This window comes from Emydura macquarii, unplaced genomic scaffold (assembly GCF_026122565.2).
Source record: "Emydura macquarii macquarii isolate MOO-44397 ecotype Brisbane River unplaced genomic scaffold, CSIRO-AGI_Emac_v2 contig_1305, whole genome shotgun sequence".
Lineage (NCBI taxonomy): Eukaryota > Metazoa > Chordata > Testudines > Chelidae > Emydura > Emydura macquarii.
The window spans coordinates 1,883,577-1,902,578 of record NW_027131442.1 but is presented as its reverse complement, the minus strand read 5'-3'; the positions used below and the strand labels follow the sequence as shown (position 1 = coordinate 1,902,578).

Sequence of the window (19,002 nt, the reverse complement as noted above, 5' to 3'; positions counted from 1 at the left end):
TTTTTATGAACCCCAAAAAATCTTAGTTTTTGTAAGAGATCTTTACAACAAGAAGCTGCAGCACTGCCTGCCTTTGAAGAGCAGCCCTGAACCGTGTCCTCAGAGAGAAAACAAATACCCTACCTGGACTCCTTGGTGGTAATGACAGAGCAGAGTTGGTTTGCTGCTAGCCAATCCCAGGCTTCTGCCTGAGCTGCTTCCCCTCCGAACTGCAGTTTGATGCATCTGGAACACACAACATCCAGCATCGTACAGATCTCGCTGCACACAAAGCAGGGGTCCCCATGCCCTCCCTTCCCACAGCTACATCGTGAAATTGTTTGGTCAGGTTGGTCCTCCCCAATGCAGTAATACTCCCAGCAGGTACTACCTTAGCTGGTTTAGCAGGAGACACAGTGGTGTTAATTACTTGCTTGAAGTTAAAATCTTCAGATTGGTCAATTTAAAAACAAAATCACACCCCTAAATAGCTCCTAAGTGACAAGAGCCCATCAATAACCAACCTGAACCAAAGAAATGTGACCTGTTCCATATGCACTAGGCAAACCCAGGAAACTAAACACAGGAGCGTAGTGCACATGTTCCAACAAGCAGGAATGGCCTCTCAAACGCTCCTAACACAGACCCCTTGAGATTGCAATATACCCCTGTGGAATCACAGCATTTGCAGTGTGAAAAGAAATGCTGCAGAAATACTCCAGGTGTTCTAGCTCCCTCTAACATTATGCGGCATTTGGAAAAAAGAAGCCAGCACCACATGCCTGGAAAAGCAGCATGTGCTCCAGCAGCCACAGTTTGAGAGCAGCTGAGCTACACAGCGAGGAAAGCCTCTTTGTGCAGTTCAGTGAATATCCAGGCTGCCACCTCCAGAGTCCAGGCATCCCACGTCAGAGCCAAAACACCTGGAAGTATTTAAAACAGTCGTGTTTTGATCAGCCTTGTTTTCTTGTTTTTAGATATCAGAGGAAAGCCCCGCACTCTTGATGCGTGCCTGAGATCATTTTAGGTTGAAAATTCAAACGTAGATGCACACGAGTGTGGGACTCCCCAACAAAGGCTTGAAGGGAGTGCCCTTAGCTGTCCCCACCCCTGGAGTGAGGAGATGGTATCACTATCACTAACCATCTCCTTCCCTTTTGCTGATCCCTGCCCTTCTCAGTTAAACCCAGCTGTTTCCAAGAGCATAACTCACGTTAGCACCTAAAATTCGCAGGCTTATGAGACAGCTGAGAGTTGACAGGCCAGGAACAGTCCTAACTCCACAGAGCTAGTGTAAAACAAGTTCTTCCACCCTTGTGTTATATAACCTTAAAAGCATGACAATTAGTTACGTACTTGAAAGCCAGTCCCTCAAAAACAGGCGTCAGGGGGAGTTTGAAGGTCTGACAGAGTGAGATGGCTGTGTCAAAGAGGCCAGCCTGAACCAAGAGAGCCACCATTTCCTCTGGTGAAGAGCTTCCTGTGCAAACAGAACACCCAGTCAGTGCATACTGCAAACCGAACATTCACAAAGACCTTTCATTTAAAAGTACAACGCTGTAGCATGCAGTCCCTCCTTACTGAGGGATTCACCGTGACAGCTACACCAGTGTACTACATTAAAAGTCAGGAAATTCTTCAGAAGACAAACACTAGACTGTGCAAAGTGTCAGAGTTATGAACTGCAAAAAAAGGTGTTGGCAGATTCTGGGAATTACAGAAAAACAAGCCTCCCCACAGTGCCAGGTAAACTGGCTGAAACAGGAACTCAAAGACTATTTCCCTTTAACCTCATTCTCCAAAACCACTGGACTTTAAAATAAAAAAAAAAAAAAAAATCAGCCTGAAGCAGAGTGCAAGCATGGAAAGCTTCAGACTAAATGGTTATAGATTGGCAAAATTATAAGTGATCGAAACGGATTATAACCAAAATGTTCAGCAAACCTAGCCATGGGCGCCGTTCGGCCTATAAACCAAAACCTCGCTCGCCTCTTGGAAGCAGGGAAGAAGATTGATGGGGATATTCTTACTCTGAAGCCATGTTTGTACCATGTTGACAGACACTGATATTAAAGGCTAAAGAGTGATCCTGCTTCTGGGGTGGAACAGAGCAGTGATTAACAGCACAAAGAAACAAATGTATTGGTTCTGGAGAGGCAGTGAAAATTACGGTATCCAATTAAAACCGCAGGAGAAGTTAAGGAGGCAGAAGGTACTTACTAGAGATGAGAGCCACCTACTCTTGTGAGATTTTTCAAATAAACCCCACAAATCACTTAGACTTCTGAATGGTCTCAACAAAGAAAGCAAAACACCTCTAAGAGCAGCAGTGCCCACATACATTTTGCTGGTGCACTAGTTAAAGGTTTGACTGAAAAAATCCTTACCATTCATACTTCACAAATCCTAAATTTCATAGATTCCAAGGCCAGAAGGGATCACTGTGATCATCTAGTCTGACTTCCAGCATAACACAGGCTAGAGACCTGCCCCCAAATAATTCCTAGAGCAGAGCTTTTAGAGAACGATCCAATCTTGACTTAAGAATCGTCAGGGATGGGGAATCCACATGACCCTTGGTAAATTGTTCCAACGGTTCAATAGTCTCACTGATAAAAATGTACGCTTTATTTCCAGTCCGAATTTGTCTAGCTTCAACTTCCAGACCTTGGATTGTGTTAGACTTCTCACTGCTAGACTGAAGAGCCCATTAGTAAATATTATTTGTTCCCCTTGCAGGTACTTCTAGACTGTGATCAAGTCACCCCTTAACCTTCCCTTTGTTAAACTAAACAGATTGAGCTCTTTGGGTAAGCCTACACTGCAATTAGACAGCCATGGCTGACTCGTGCCAGCTGACTCAGGTGTGTGGGGCTCCCGCTAAGAGGCTGTTTAATTGCAGTGTAGCTGTTTGGGCTGGGCTGACCCTGTGAGGTGGGAGGATCCCAAAGCTCAGGTTGCAGTCTGAGCCTGAACGTAAACACCGCAATTAAACAGCCTCTTAGCCAGAGCTCTGCGAGCCCAAGTTAGCAGGCCGCGGGTGTCTAATTGCAGTTTAGACATACCCTTTCAGTCTCTCACTATAAGGCAAATTTTCTAATCCTATAATCATTCTCCCGACTCTTCTCTGAACCTTCTCCAGTTGATAAACATCCCTGGCAGGTTTCCCATTCCAGTATAGCCAATTCCATCCCCTGGTTAGCTTGTGATCACAAGACAATGTGGCTGCAGATGCAAAAACAGTTTCACATCCCCACTCAGTGCATATGAACTAAGCCCCTATTCTCCAAAAGCAGCTCTGAGTCCTGTAGGCCGGTATCCCAGTCCTACCTGCAACAGCAGCTGTTGATGGTTCATGCTGCGCAAGAGTTAGTCGGATGCGAGCCAACATGCACTCCTTCTCCAAATCCTCCAGCTCCAGGATTTCTATCTGGCGAGCTGCTGTACAGAACAGATGTTTATTTAGAGAATGCCCAGTATGGGCCAGATACTTCACAGACAAAGGGGATGGGAAAGCCTCTGCATTACAGAGTTTATGGTCTAAAAGATAGAGGAAGATTGGGATACAACCTACAAGTGATTGAAGAGAGCACGTGTGGTCACTTAGGATATACGTCTACACTGTAATCAGGCGGCGTGATTACAAGAGATGTAGACAGCTTTGACCTAACATGAGATTCGCTTATCTAGCTAAATCAAAACTAGCTCGGGTCTATCTAGCTGCGCTGCATTCACACCTCACGACTGCAGTGTAGGCACACCCTACATTAACACATCCACAAGAGGATGACTGGCCCTTTGGGAATGCAGTGAAACCCATTTTTAAAGGAAGGACTTGCAGGAGAGCATGGAGGCATGGCAGATGAAGCCACAAAGCAAGCTCCAATCACCAAGCACCCTATGGAAGACACTGCAGAATCCACAACTACGTATAAAACAAACCAAGTTTAAAACACCCCCAGCCATGGAGACTAATGGGACCCCCATCCCATCAGGATGGGCACATTAGCTACTTGAATAGCCACCTGACCTCTGACTGAAGCCCTTGCCCTACCTCTCCCAGTGCACACAACACAGCTGAAGTAGATTGCAGGATATTCAGGCACCTAGCACAGTCTACAGCACCCAATGAACATGAAAGTTACAAACATTCTCAAGCTAATGGTGACAAAGCAGTGGAAATGCCCACCCTGGCTTTACGAAGGCTGCAGAAAAACTGATCTTATGGAGATGCAATGTGCTCTCCCTTAGCCAACGATGTAACTGGGGCACATGATAAAGCAGATTTGGACTCGCCTGTGAACCCAGGACATTCCCGCTCTCATTTTAGCATTAGGCCAGCGACAACTAGAATTTGCTCGCCATTTGCTTTTAGATGATCAGTCTTCAAAATGGCTCCTCTGGACATTATGCAAAGGGGCTAGCATATCTGTGTGTTCCTCTATCAGCCCATGGAGTCATGTTACAGCAGACAATTGAAAAACAGAATTCAACTTGACTGACTTCTCTTTGCTAGTTTTTAACTCCTATGCTGCATTTAAAGAAATCCAGTTAAGAATGTTACAAATGCCAGACACCTCTTAACACAATAGGTAGTTATTATTTCTGCCTTTTGAAATGTTAAAAAAAACTAGACAGTGCCCAAGGCAGACCCTTTGTATCACCCATTTCCCACTAAATCATATGCCTTCAGAAAATATTTAAATATCAAAATGAAGATAAATACATATGCAAAACAATGCAGGGGTCAGAGTTTGTCGTGCTGGAATATGCACTCCTCTGTATTTGCTAGCAGTGTGTGTGTAATGCAAACAGTGTAATGCAAGAAGAAAGGACATTGTCGTCATAACCCTGATGTTTTTTTTACAAAACAGTATGTTGGAATTTTAAGAATGTGAACTCCAAGGACACAAGGGGGATTAGAGAAGGGCAGCACACATTTCTTGCAGTATAGAGGTTGTGGAAGGAGGGGAGACCTCTCCCAGGTTACTAGCTAGCAGCAGAACTTTTGAGTCCAAAGCAAAGAGTGCTAGAATACAAGCATTATGGGATGTGCCAGTCACTTACTTGGGACAGCTGTGCACTCCCCATCATGGCTTCTCTTTGGGGACGCTCCTGGGCGTTCATACTGCCAGGAAGAAAAAGATTTAGTTGAAGCTGGATTTCAAAGGGTAGGCCCCTTCCCCTTCTAAGTGCTCCATTTCAGACCCAGTCACAGTGGAAGAGCTGTAGGGCTATTTATCAATTCCAAAAGGCTACATCTGTATGGTTCTGGCTACAGAAAGCAGTGCAAGTCTCATGTATTCCCTGCCACACTGAACCCAACATCTATAGCAAGATCTCAGATGCAAAACAAAGCGTTCACACTTGTGTAAGAAACAAAACCCTACCCAAGTAAAGGAGAACCAAGGAAATGAGGTAGAGAATTTATAGGTTGGTCCTTGACTCCAGCGATCTCCCGCCCTTGTCAGATGGAGGTATTCCGCCCATGCTAAAATCAGGGCCAAGCTATCTGCTCCACCTTCGAAATGAAGTTGATGGAATGCATCCATTTCCCCTCTTTTGGAGGGCTACGCCCAATAAGAACAGTGTGCACCTAAGACAAGCACAACGCACCCTGAATGGGAGTGGGGGTGAACTTCAAGGCAGTTACCATGGCTACAGGGCTCTGAGGATTATAGCATTTGCAGTGATAGGTTACATGATGGCTTCCATTCTAAACCAGATTTAGAAAGTTCTCCTTTGGGGGTATAATGTTGCCTCTTTGGTCTCAGCCAGAAAATGATTTCTCTCCCCCCGCCCACCAAGTACAAAGAAAATCCATTCATCTGCATGTTATACAGCTGGGGAAGAGGGGGCATAGACATCTTTTGCACTTTTTGCTTCCCAAACAGCTGAACAAAAAAAGCAACTGGGTCACATCTAGCTCCCTGCCAAGAACAGTCAGACAAGATGGAGAAACTTGTGAAAGTTCAGGCTGTTCAAATTTTCTACTGAATGTGGTTAGCAAGTATCTGAACATTTTAACCCTCTTGAAGTAGTTCTCCCTGCCCCTGGCACAACATGGGCTGTGTCTAGACTTAAAAAGGGCTGGCTGGCATAGCTATTTGTTAGAACTATACCACAGCCAAAGAACTCTTTTGCCAGTACAGCTTAACCCAGTTCCCCGAATGGATCAATCAATACTGGTAAAGGACTCCTTTGCCTGTACAACTGTCTCTACATTCGGGCTTTGGCGGCAGGGCTATCTTGGTCAGGCTGCAATTCTCTCACGCTCCTCACCCACATAGCTATGCTGAAAAAACTTTCTAATGTAGACCATGCCCTAGCGATGTTACGAAGCACAAAAATTGCCACCTAACTCCCTGCTGAGTATGGGCAAGAGGGGCTGCCAGCAGCAGGCTACCCTCCCCTCAGTCAGAGCCCTGGCCCCGGGGCTGAGGTTGGCTCCTTCCTGCAGTCTCCAAATCCAGTGTTGATCCTGTTTGCGGAGAGCAGAAATAGCAGGCATTTGAGAATGGCAGCGCCCAGCCCCTAACGCCTATGACCAACCTCATGTCCTATACAGTAGCAGGAATAGGAGGTGAACCCCATTGGTGATATCAGAATGGCCTTACGATGGAAGTACCTTCACAACGAGAGGGGTTGCTATTAAAAAAAAATAGGCCCATGGTCAACACTTAGTTTTAAAACAAGCCCAAGGTTCAAGATTTCATACCACTGCTCCGGAAGCTGGCTGCACTATCCAGGCATATTCTGGGCGGATCAGTTGTAAGCAGTTAATGGCAGCGAGATAGCAGTTCCCTTGTTTCTGAAGCCCACGGAGCGTCCGCACCTCCCTGCCTAGGCGCATGCCATATTCAAACATCACAGTCCCAGCTGGGGAAAAAGACGAACATTTCATCATAGCAGAATTCTCTTTACATTGGGCTGACTCCTCTGGGGATTTGCTGGCTATATGCAGGAGGACCCTGGCTAGGCCAAAGAGACGGGGAACAGTGCTATATCGAAGAGATCCCATAGCATCTGGCCAGATGAACAGCATAAATGGAGAGACCCACGCAATTGACTGGGTGTGGATACAAGATATACTAGTACAGTTCTACAACCTGCCACCCAGACAAGGAGAGCCCAGTGCCGAGAGACCAGAGGCAAGGAACGAGTGACGTCCAGCAGCCTTACCCTTGCGGTAGTTGTGACGGTAGATGTGGAAAGCATAGAGCAGCTCATAGTAATTGTGAGACATCAGGTCCACTGCTCGAGCACGAGACTCGATTATCCCCACCACCTAAGACACGGGGACACACGGGAGTTTTTCAGCTTGCTTCCACTGCAATCCCTCTCCCCCTCCCCAACCCACAGCAGTTGAATTACCTCATTATGGAGATTCACATAGGGGAACTCCACCAGGTCCTGCAGCTGGGAGCGCTCGCACAGAACCACCACCAGCTGGCGCAAACAATCCAGCTGCCTAGAAAGAGACAAAGGCAGAGCTATTCTAATGAACTTGGATAGGCAGTCAGGCAAGAGGCCCATTGGCCAGCAGAGGAGGTTAATATGTGCACACTTTATAAGCCATGAGAGGTTCAGACTTTGTGATGGGGGATGAAGACTTCCCATCCATCTGGGCCCCAGGAAGGCCTGCCATTTGGCTATGCTTTTGGGAGGTGAAAGGGGGTGGCGGTGGAGAAATCTGCAGGAAGCTTGGCTGAAAGCAGGGACTCTGGACAGGGGAGTTGGACTCTGCTCTCTTCAAGCATCCTAAGGAACAGAGCTCCCCTGCTTCCTTCCTCGCCAGTAGGTGAGGGATTCAGGCAGAATCCCAGTCCTATACATAAACGCCCCCCCGGCACTCTCGACATACTCATGAAACTGACTGGGGTGGGAAAGCCTCTCACTGACTAGCTGGGAAAAGCAAAGTGATCTCTGCCTCTCTTGATCCTGTGCTCTTCTCTGGCCAAGAAGGGGCTTCTCAGTCAATGGGCAGACTATTAGGACCTATTTAGCATGGGCTTATAGCATATCCAGGAATAACCTCGTTTTTGACTTTCAGGGTGAGAAGGAGCTGTGGAAGCTAGGCAGACCTTCAGGTTAACCAAGCCAGGGTACACGGTTTTAAACACAAGAGTCCATCTACATTTAGTGCTAGGTGGGGTTTAAGCCATGTTAGGCAACCTGTTAACATGATTTAATTAACACCTTACTCACTCAGTGCTGACAATGCCTTTGCTTGGGAACCCTTGGGGCCCCAGAAAGTGATGGCCTACAGTTGGGCGACTAGCTCCAGGACAGCAGGGACATTTCCAGCTGCAGGACTGACAGCAGCTCTCCAATGGGCTATATAAAAAGCTCTCAGCTGGAGGGCTAGCTCCTGCACGCTTTGCCACTGGGGCAGCACTCGCTCCACGACACTGGTTGCTGCAGACTCGGACATCATCTTACTGGCTACAAGCAGCACCTAAAAGCAGTTGGATGGATGCGCTGAAACTAGTTTCACTTGGTTATAAAGACAGTCCTGGCTACATAAGCCTGTATTCAGGATTCACGGTCTAGTTCCGATCTAGCACACTGCTACGGTGCAAGGATCAATGTTTGAGTGGGATGCTTCGTGCTTGTCAGATTCAGTTTCTTACACTGGACTGAATGGAGCTCAAATATCACAGGAGAGGGATATTAATCTTCTGTACCAACAGCTTTCCAGGTGAGCGAGAGGTGACGAGACAGAAGTTAAGCGCAGCCCACTGCTCAAACAGCACGGCAGTAGTGTTGAAAGTCACAAGGATGTTACCTGCTGGAATCTGGATTCTGGGTTAAGGCCTCGTATGCTTGGCTATTGTGCCCTAAATCCAAGTGATGTTTGAAAATGCACGTCCTCAAAGTAGCCTAAAACACCAGAGAGTGTAACTCAGGTCAGTCAATATTCTCTGTACCAATTCAGATAAATTCTTGGTGCGAGCAATAGATGCTGCTTACAAAAAACCCAATGGCTGTACAAAAGAATTAATGCCTACCTGGCTTCTCCAGTCATCAGCTGCTTCTGTTATTGCTAGAGTAGCTAACTGGATGACCAGTTCAGGTAAACCAATAACATCCAGCAATCGCAGGACCTAAAGAAAAGACAGATTCCTGTGAGGGATGTAGCGGTGTCTAAGAATGGGGAGAATTCTGTTTGTTTACCATGACAAAATTATTTTCACCCTCACCGAATTCAGAAACAGCCAAAAAGATTTTGCTGACATTTGCAAAAAAAAATCCCACATTTGTTTTCTAGCAGATGCCAGGAATGGAAGATTTCAGCTGCAAAGGTGGACGCTTTGCTAAGTTACGAACATGGGGATAAGGCACTGGTGTGTTTCACAGCTGTGGAATTCTCTGCTGAACCTAACCCACAGAACTGGGTTCTCTCTCTCAATGTTTATAAGCCCTTATGATTGCAAAAATTCCCAAAGAGCAAACCTGTAAAGCAAATGCAATGTGTCATTTTGGGTGTGCAGACTAAACAACAGCAATGAAAGATGCAGACTGCTCCATTCATCTCAATGAGCATTTGACAATTCAAATGTCAGCGCAGATAACCATTTCAGGGCTGATGATTCTACAAGAGATGTAGCCAACACACTTACCCATCACTCCTGTTCATAACTCTCCAGCTGCCAAAAGCACCAACTGTCCCCTACTCGACTGCCACAACCTCCAACCTCCTTCCCCACTCCTCATATAACTTATTTGTACTGTGGTGATGCCCAGGAGCCGGAGTCATGGAACAGGGCTTCCAAGGTGCAAGGCGCTGTACAGACCGAACAGACAGTCCCTGACCCATAACCACAATCCAAGCAGCTACCACAATGCAGTTAAGCATTCTCAACAGAATTCATAGATCAAGGCCAGAGACTCTCACCTAGTGATTCCTGCATCAAGCCCACAGCTGTTTGAGCTAGAGCACGTCTTTCAGAAAGATACACAGAGTCTTGATGAAAGACATCAAGTGATGGAGAATCTATCACATCCCGACGTCAATTACTCATCCTCACTGTTAAACACTGGCACCTTATCTCTGGTCTGATTTGTCTGGGTGCAGTTTCCACCCAATGGCTCTTGTTCTGCTTTTGTCTGAATTAGAGCCCTCTGCCAGCAAAAGTCTCTTCCCCACACAGATCACAGTCTCTAAGAACCAAGTTGCCTCTTAACCTCTTCTTGGATAATCTAAATAGACCAAGCTTCTGAAGTCTTCCTATAAGGCAGTTCCTCTAGACCTCAAGCCATTCTTGAAGTTTGCTGAAAGTTGAGGGGTGGAATAATAAATTGCATTTAATATCAAACACACATGACAAGAGATACTGTGCTGACTTCTTCACTTCAGCAGCCATATATTTCCAGGCTGCACAAACCTGAGGACCTTCCTGCAAAACATACATTTGCCCTGTCAAGAGGCTAAACATGGCTTCAGTTCTAACAAAGATCATTTTGTAGCCTTAACTGTACAAGTTGGCTTACATCCAAGTCTTTAGCAAGGCTAGGGAAAGGCCTAACCATGAAGACTGGCTGCCTGGGCAGCGTCCGTGACCAAACTTTCACAGCAAGCACCAAGTTGCTGTACTGTCATGGCAGGAATACCTTGTCATAATACTGTAGGCGTGGGGTGGAAGCCATCTCGCCGTCTTCAGCTCGGATCAGCCTGTCCAAGAACTCCTCTTTTCCAACTTCAGATGCAGCCTGACAGAAACAATCCAGAGCCTGGGAGAAAAATAAAGCTGCTAAGCACGCTCTTCTCAGGTGACTGACTCAATCCAGAATACAGGTGAAAAGGACAGCTTGGTTTTGTGTCAGGCCATGCAGGGTCATGATGGGCTAAGTCTCTTAACCCCTAGCTAGCTACGCGTTTCCTTAGCTGTCTTCCTAGGTATTTAAAAACAATTTTCCACTGCCCCTTCCCCCTGTCTGAAGGGGGAATAGCTTAACCTGGTTTATACACTTGCTTGCTCATTTACACTTGTGGGTTTGAGGGAGTGGATGGGAGAAAATCTGAGGGAAAACTCCACGGAAGAAGTGAGTTTTGCATTTCTTTCGGCGCAACACATCTTCTAGCTCTAGGAACAGAATGTAATCAGTGGTCAGGTAAGCATTACAGTGTGGTTCCACACAGCCACCACTGAACCCTGCAGATGAAGCAATGCTCCACTTTTGGAAGCAGTAGAAATATTTTGTACCTTATGTCCCTCGCCTATAACAAGGTAACATCTTCCCATCAAGAAGCGACAGGAGCCAACGTTCACATGACACCAGGGCTGCAGCAGGCGAATGTATTCCTAAGAGATAAAGGCATCCTCCGATCAGAGACAGAAAAGCTTGACATGTATTTGTAAGCCGACAAGACAGTCCCTGTTTTACCAGAGAAAAACTGGGGATTTAAACTTTGGATTCTCGCAATGCTACTTCAGGGACACGCTGTAACTATAGTACTACAGATTAATGCAGGATGCAAGGGTGATTCCATGCCATTCCTATTTCCACATGTTATTTGCAAATGAGCAATCAATTGAAAGTGTGAGGTGTATTATCAATAGTGTGTGTATCAATAACTCTAGTTAAGGGCAGCTGTGTGTTTCCATTCCAAAGGGCCTTTTTCAGTAGCTTGTAACAGTCACACACCTTTTGGAGAGATCTTCCAGGCTGGGAATCTCCAAGGGAAAAAAACACATGAACAAAGAGTAGTTCAGCTGCTTCCAGCACAAAGGTGGTGGGGAAAATTCCCCACACACACTTGCCATCACTAAATGACCTAATATGAACAGCTCCAGCTTCTCAGTGGGAGGTCACAAGAATTGGAAATTTAGCATTTGAATATGCCCCACACGTCATAGCACAAGTCAGAAGTCAGGTGGCATGACCAACCCTGCCATTTCCTGAACTGAGTACTTTGCAACTCCGAAATTCTTTTAAACCAGTCTGAATACATGTTTTTTTGTATATATATTTGCAGCAGACCGATCCTCGCCCCCAGGCGTAATCCATTTTGTACATGCACACACTGATCCCACCCCCAGGTGTAATCCATTTTGGGGACAAGGAACCTGTTTAAGTCTTATTAAAAAGTACAAGAGAAAATGTGTCGCATGAATAATTCAGCAGCAACTGGTCTCCAAACTCACCACACATTAACATTTTCCATCAGTATGCAGTGCAAGAAACTGGCTGTGTTTCAGTGTAGAAGAGAAACAATTCAGAATTGTAGCACCACAAGCAACAACTAAAAAAAAAAATCACTTTGACTAAAGAGCATGAAGTTCTAGCTCAGAAATAATTCTGAGAATTGAGTAATGCATAGAAACACCTAAAGATAGTAGTTTGTATTAAAAACAATTTCTCATATACGTTGCTACCAAGATGTGAGAGAAGCAGGTGGGGGAAAATTTGATTATCTGACATTCTTTGCGCTGTATTTGGCTATAGGGTGTGGTTCAGTAAATCGCTCACTGACTGAAATTGCAGCTCTCCAGTTGGGCTCACAGAAGCAGCCATTGTCTCCTCTTGAAGTTATCCTGTTCACATAGCTCTAATGTAACAAACAGTGAGCACCATGATGTAATAGCCAACAGATGCCTGGGGGTTCAGATTCCTGGGTTCTAATCACACTTCTGCAAAGTTACTTTATCAAGTGCCAGTAAAGTGAAAATGCTAAACGTCTACAGCATCTCACTTTAGGACTAGGCCTGAGACGCAGAACTCCCCAACCAATCAACCGCATAGATACACGCCTAAGGCCTCCTTTCTGGGCTTTGATGAAAACTAGAGAACTGAACTTCTGTGCAGGCCAGCTTACAATACTCCCTGCAGTCTGTGTGGTATAATAATTCAGTTTATTGACATTTGTGAGTAGCTCCTTAACAAATGACACTATATTCTTTAACCGCTGGCTGTCTCAGGATCAGCATTTATGAGTGACAGAAGAATGTGAAAGATGTTTAATATTATATGTTCCACCTGTTGGATTGTTATTGTGTTTCCTCCATGGTTACCAGATGTTAACTCCAGCAGGAGTGGCCATTTTTCAGAGCCCTCCAATTGCTTATACTTAAGAATAATGCAGGTATCAATTCCTTTGAAGTTTATCTCTGTGGCTAGTCCTACCAGAGACAGCCCAGCCAGGATTTCATCCCAGGGCTAGTGAAGGCTAGAGGTCTGTAACCTGGAAGGGGTGCATGCACGCACAGGAGTCAAAAGTGAAGCTAACCGTGAACTGTGACAGAATAATCTTCAGATGCAAGACGGGCTGAGAGAACACCCATGTGAAACCATCCTGAACATGGTTTCAGATTAGATTGTCTCTCAACTTCCACTAAGAGTGTCAGATTTTACAAATAAGCTCCGTCATAAGCAAGCCAGTTTCTTGTCTCCAGCTGTTCCTCCACCGCCCCGCCCCCTCCCCCCGCTGGATCTTTTCTGGTTGCAAGAGTAAGAGGATCAGACCCATTCTTCATGCGATAAGCACTGCTGTTAAAGAGACCAAACCATTCGCCTTGTCTAGAGAGAGCTTACCTGCAGCTGGGTGTACTGACAGCTCCCCATCAAACATTCTGGGAAAAGGAAGCCAGGATTACTGGGCCATCTGAACATTAGATAAGGAAAGAGCAATTCCTCCATTGTCAGGGAAAAGAGCAAAATCCAGTCTGGAATTGCTTCAAAAATCATCTTGAAACATTTAAGCCTCTGGTGCTCAGAGTTCACACAAATCATTGTTCTGGAACAGGATTTTCCCTTTTTAGGCAAAACCATTAGTCGAGCTAAATCCACTACTTTAGAGACCACCATCACAGCCCATCCTGCATCTAAGCCAAACGTTTCAAACTTGAGAGCCTAAAGTGAAGGATTTGGCACTCATGTTTGAGCATCTAAAAGATGGCCTGATTTTGAGAAGTTTTGAACACCCACAAATCCTTCCAGTTCATTTCAGAAGCTTATTTAGGTGGCTAAATATGGATTCAGGAGCACAGGTTTGAAAGCTTTGGCCTCATTAATTGTGTGACGCTCTACACACTCTACAGAGAGACGTGTGCCTATTTACAGCTTATGGTACTGGGCAATGTTCAGTTAGAGACATACCTTCACTTTAGCTTAATGATTCAAGGATACAAGAGTGGCAGGAGATCAGCGGCAATTGCAGTGATCAGATGAGGCCAATTCAAACTAGTTTCGCTCAAAGAGGTATTAGGCTGGGCGAAGAGGTGAGATATTATGTGTTTTCTGGCCACTTCCTGAAAAAATAACTCCACGACTGTCTGAGGGCTGGACACTAAAAGACAAATGAAAGAAGGTTTGACAAGCTACATGCACACAGACATCTCTTCCTAGCCAAATTTGTATGCTGTGCTCAACACAAGGGGGCCACAGGCTAATTGCACACCCAGCATTTTAACACTAACACATTGTTTCTGGATTACTCTTAACATCTCATGGGCTCAGGCTTTAAAAATCAGATGGGACCATCATGATCGTCTAGTTTAACCTTCTGCACGGCACAGGCCACACCACCTCCTCCACCCTCTCCTGTAATAGGCCCATAACTTCTGGCTGAATTACTAAAGTCCTGTCTGTCACACTGCAGAGGAAGGCAAAATCCCCCTGGGTCTCTGCCAATTTGACCTGAGGGAAATTCCTTCCCAAGCCCAAATATGGCAGTTAGTTTGACCCTGAACATGTGGGCAAGACTCACGAGCCAGACAGCTGGGAAAGAGTTCTCTGTAGAAACTCAGAGCCCTCCCCATCTAATGTCCCATCTCCAGCCATTAGAGATATTTGCCAATAGCAGTTGCGCATGGGCCATATCCCTTTATAGGTAATTTCATTACACCGTCCCCTCCGTAAACTCATCAAGGTCAGTCTTAAAATAAGTTAGGTTTTTGCCCCCACTGTTCCTTGGAAGTTGGTTAAGTCCGAGGCAAAAATGGAAGGCTGCACTCTAGTATATTGCAGTGCAGTGTATGCTGTAATTTTCATTAAGGGCACCTTAATTATGACAATGTAAAAAGATCTAGAGTATGAAGTTTTTCAGTCAACCTTTTTCCAGGTTAAAAATGTTTCACTGCATGTCCTCTGTTCTTGAGTTCCATGGAAGAGGAAGAGGAAATACTTTACTTCTCTACCCCCACTCAGTTTGCATAATTCTCTCATATCTCCTTTTATTCAGTCCTTGTCAAAATAAACAGTCCTATTTTTTCAGTCTCTCTGGACTAAATCATTTTCATTGCCCTTCTTCCAATCTCCCTCATCCTCCCCTAAATGCCCTCTGGGGATTGTATCTTTCCAAAGCTAGGGAGGCCAGAACTAAATGCAGTATTCCTAACAAGGATGTACCTTCGGTTTAGCACTGGCACTGTCATACATTCAGCATTTCTTTCATTTTGCATCCTACTGCATATTGAGCTGAGAGTGTCACTGAGAGGTCTGTAATTATGCCCCAGCCACTTCCCAGAATGGTTACATTTAATTTAGAACCCAGCAATGTGCATGAGCAAGGGAAGCTACACCTTCCAAAATACACTACCTTGCATCTATCAATATTGAATTTTATCTGCCATTGTTTTGCCCACTCAGCTAGCTTTGTTAGGTCCCTCTCAAGTTCTTCAGCCTTCTCTAGTCTTGATGTACCTAAAGTACGTTCTATTATCTGCGTATTTTGCCATTAGGCCATTCACCCCCTTTTCCCCTATAATGGCAGATGAAATTAATTACTGACGGAAGCAAGGTACATTGATAGGTTCGAAATTAACTAACTGTGAAGCTGCCCCTTCCAAAATGCACTGCCTTGGGTTGAGTTTGCAACTTTCAGTAGAATACATTTCTCATCTGTGCTTTGCTCACTGCATCTTGTACTTGTCATGCTGCCAAAACATCATAGCATTCTATGAGCACAGCATGTGCCCAGCCCTGTTTCAATGTGCTCCGTACACCAGGACCTCTGGATGGGACACAGACAAGATAGCTCCTCCTCCAGGAGTTCAACTTTCACTTCTACTGTCTGGCAATTCTGTGCCCTCCAACTGAGCAGGCTTCCCATCCTACTGAGAGGTTACACAAGCTGGAAATAAACCCAGGTTTCCAATACGGCCGACCCAAAGCATAGCCATTTAGATGTGGCATGCTCCTTCTGATGGACAGTGTGGCTAATATAGAGCTACACAGTCTGCAAAATGGGGTTATTCAAGCATAGGTAACCCACTGTTTCAGTGTGTTATGCATCTTCCTCTATAGGCTGGACCACAAAGGATAACAGACTACTCCTGCTGCTAGTTATTGTAGTTAACCATGTGGCTTGAGTGGCAGAGGTCAGTGCTAGGGGGCTGAACGTTTGAACCCTGCTGATAAGTGGAAAGGGCTTGACAGACACACAAAACATTTCTAATTAAAAGAATGTATGAAATTACATACAAAAAACTACATTCAAAGAGCCTTACTTAGGTTGCAAAGTCGTGCACACAAAAGTTTGGGAAATGCCAGAGTGGAGGCTGGCTTTACTTTGGCCACACACAATTTTTGTGGACCACCATAACACCTTAGAGAAGGTGGGTGATGAACACACTGAAAGACAAGCCCCTTGAAACTGGGCATCCAAGAACCGAGGCCCCCAGAATCACTAGTCACATTTGAAAGTATGGGCTTAAAGTCAGAATTAAGAGCTGCAGACCTTGGAGCATTTCTCTTACCTAGTTTATGTGGTGTTAGGGCTGTGGTGTCTGTTAACTCCAGTACAGATAAGTGCTGCAGGTTGGATTCCCTAGAGAGGAGAAAAAAATCTAGTTACAAAGAGAGACAAGCGCATCCTTTGTTTCACATTCTTACACTGTCCAGATCAAACCCAGCTGTCCACTGAAATGACAGGGGTGTGACACTCTGCCACTGCACAGCAAAGACAGGCTCAGTACCCAAGGGAAATCCAGAATGCTTTGGACATTTTCAGTGCCCATTGGCAAAACAGCTGAAAAAAGAAATGACAATTTACAGTGCCAAAGCTACTCTGCATTAGCCCAGATTCTCAAATATGACCAGATGGGAAGACCAACTCTCTTTTCAGTGAATTTTTATTGAACAGTAAAAACTCAATCACTAACCATTCTACCAAAATTACAATTAAAAAATATAAAGAGCTGGGAATCAGGACAGGAAGAGAACAAACCAAAGGTGGGAGGGAAAAAATCAAACAAACAGTCTCTTTTCAGTGTTTCATACTTATCTAGTCACTTGGTATTTCACAAAGTTTTACTGATCAAATCTAATAGAGCCACCAGAAACCTGTCCTACCACAAGCAGCTTCCAGCAAGTCTTCAAAGAGTCAGAAGGGGGAAAAGCTTTTGTTTGCATCTTTGTAGAATTCCTAAAAAGAAGCTTTCAGTCTATCCAACAAGGAAGAACTGTCTCTAACGTAATGACATTGGTAAAAGGAGGCACTGCAGCTGCGAGGCACGAATCTTCCAGAGAGAACAGAAGTAGCGGAACACTAACGATGAAGTGATCCCGCTCCATTCCCGCAAGGAGAAAGTTAGACCAAGGATGAGAGTTGACAAACAGCCTCTTAAACTTGCATTTAAGACTCTGTTTTCACCCAAAAAGAGGTAATTTCCTTAAGATTCTTAGAATTAGAACCCAGGTTGATTTCTCACCTGTATAAAGGGCATTTCAGACATCTCAAAGGGTTTATATGAAACTTAGCAAACCACACTGACTAGAGGGAGGCTGGGAACACAAGCACTTACAGCGTGTCGATTGGAATGTCCGAGGCCAAGCACTGACTCGCCCACCTGATCAGGTAATAAGACAACAGCAAGGGAGAGGTGCGATGCAGCAGGTCCTGCTGAGTCTGGAACAGCTGGCCCCCTCCCGAAATCATCTGTAAGGAAACCAAAGCAGCTGGCATTGTAACGGAGGCCAGGGATAGCAAATGGCGTTGGCTCAGACAAAAGAAAAGTGACATCACCAAGAGTGTCGAAGATCAGCACGGGCCCCCGACTTGTTACCCATTAATGGTTATGGAACGTAAGCTAAACCGAAACCGGACACTTTCATTCCAAAACATTCAACTGACCCTCACCAAAACAACAAAAGGTGCAAATCCATTTCATTTCATAACTTTGGTGCCAGCTTGTGCGCAGCTCAGGCCTTGCCCAGGACCTGGGCCACATGGTGAAAGCTTAATACCTCCCTCTCCCACAGCTAGGTAAGTCTACAAAGATTTGAAGGACACATAGCGCAAGGAGAGGAGAGGAGCTGTTCTGGGTTCCAAAAGGGGACAGATCATTTTATTTATTTTCTGTTAACTATGAAAGGGAAATTTTAGATTGAAATTAGTCTTGTTACAGAGGCAGCACCTCTGAGGCCTGGCTCTACATATACATTTTATTGGTGTAACTACTTCCATGAGGGGAGTGATTTTTTTTTTAAACCAGAATAATTATATCTGTAAGAGCCCTAGAGTAGACATTTATATTGGTATGAAGGTGCTTTATATGGATATAATTATTCCCCTTCCTATGTGTGCATAGCTATACCAGTATAATGCACCTTTATATTGACATAAGATAGACCGTTTTCTTCATCAAATCATCACTGAACCAATTTTAGATTTGATTTTGGTAAACTGGTTGTAGGAATTAACCTTGGATCAAGTGGTCATGAGTGGATTCAGTTTAAATTAAACAGAATGATAATCAAAACCAGGTCTTCAACTATGGCTTTTGACTTCAAAAGGACAGACTTTGGGAAATTAAGGGAATTAGTTAATGAAATTCATGTAGATAAACAGAAAAGGGGACGTAATACAACACAGGTAGATTGTGCTAGACTAACCGGATTTCTTTCTTTGAGAAAATGACTAATGTTTTAGAGAAGAGAAATGCAGTAGATCTAATATAGTTGGACTTCCGTAAAGCATTTGAGACAACACCACAGGGGAAATTAGTTAAATTAGAGAAGACAGGAATTAATACAAGAACTATAAAATGGATAAGAAACTAGCTAAAGCAGTGGTTTTCA

General features: G+C 44.8%; 1 protein-coding gene across 3 annotated transcripts in view; it reads right to left on the bottom strand.

Annotated features, from left to right (window-relative positions):
- The window catches only part of NUP160 (nucleoporin 160), a 50,175-nt gene that overhangs the window by 6,731 nt on the left and 24,442 nt on the right, over window positions 1–19,002 (bottom strand). For 2 of the 3 annotated variants that reach the window (XM_067550654.1, XM_067550656.1), the window contains exons 18-32: window positions 17,727–17,860; window positions 16,680–16,750; window positions 14,110–14,269; window positions 13,516–13,585; window positions 11,187–11,285; window positions 10,594–10,713; window positions 8,991–9,086; window positions 8,768–8,862; window positions 7,354–7,450; window positions 7,162–7,267; window positions 6,698–6,858; window positions 5,047–5,107; window positions 3,310–3,420; window positions 1,336–1,459; window positions 124–225 (exon numbers count right to left, since the gene is read on the bottom strand). In XM_067550654.1, coding sequence (XP_067406755.1) covers window positions 124–225; window positions 1,336–1,459; window positions 3,310–3,420; window positions 5,047–5,107; window positions 6,698–6,858; window positions 7,162–7,267; window positions 7,354–7,450; window positions 8,768–8,862; window positions 8,991–9,086; window positions 10,594–10,713; window positions 11,187–11,285; window positions 13,516–13,585; window positions 14,110–14,269; window positions 16,680–16,750; window positions 17,727–17,860 — 1,607 coding nt within the window. The remainder of the gene's footprint in view (window positions 1–123; window positions 226–1,335; window positions 1,460–3,309; window positions 3,421–5,046; window positions 5,108–6,697; window positions 6,859–7,161; window positions 7,268–7,353; window positions 7,451–8,767; window positions 8,863–8,990; window positions 9,087–10,593; window positions 10,714–11,186; window positions 11,286–13,515; window positions 13,586–14,109; window positions 14,270–16,679; window positions 16,751–17,726; window positions 17,861–19,002) is intronic. The other variant, XM_067550655.1, reaches the window with a different exon arrangement.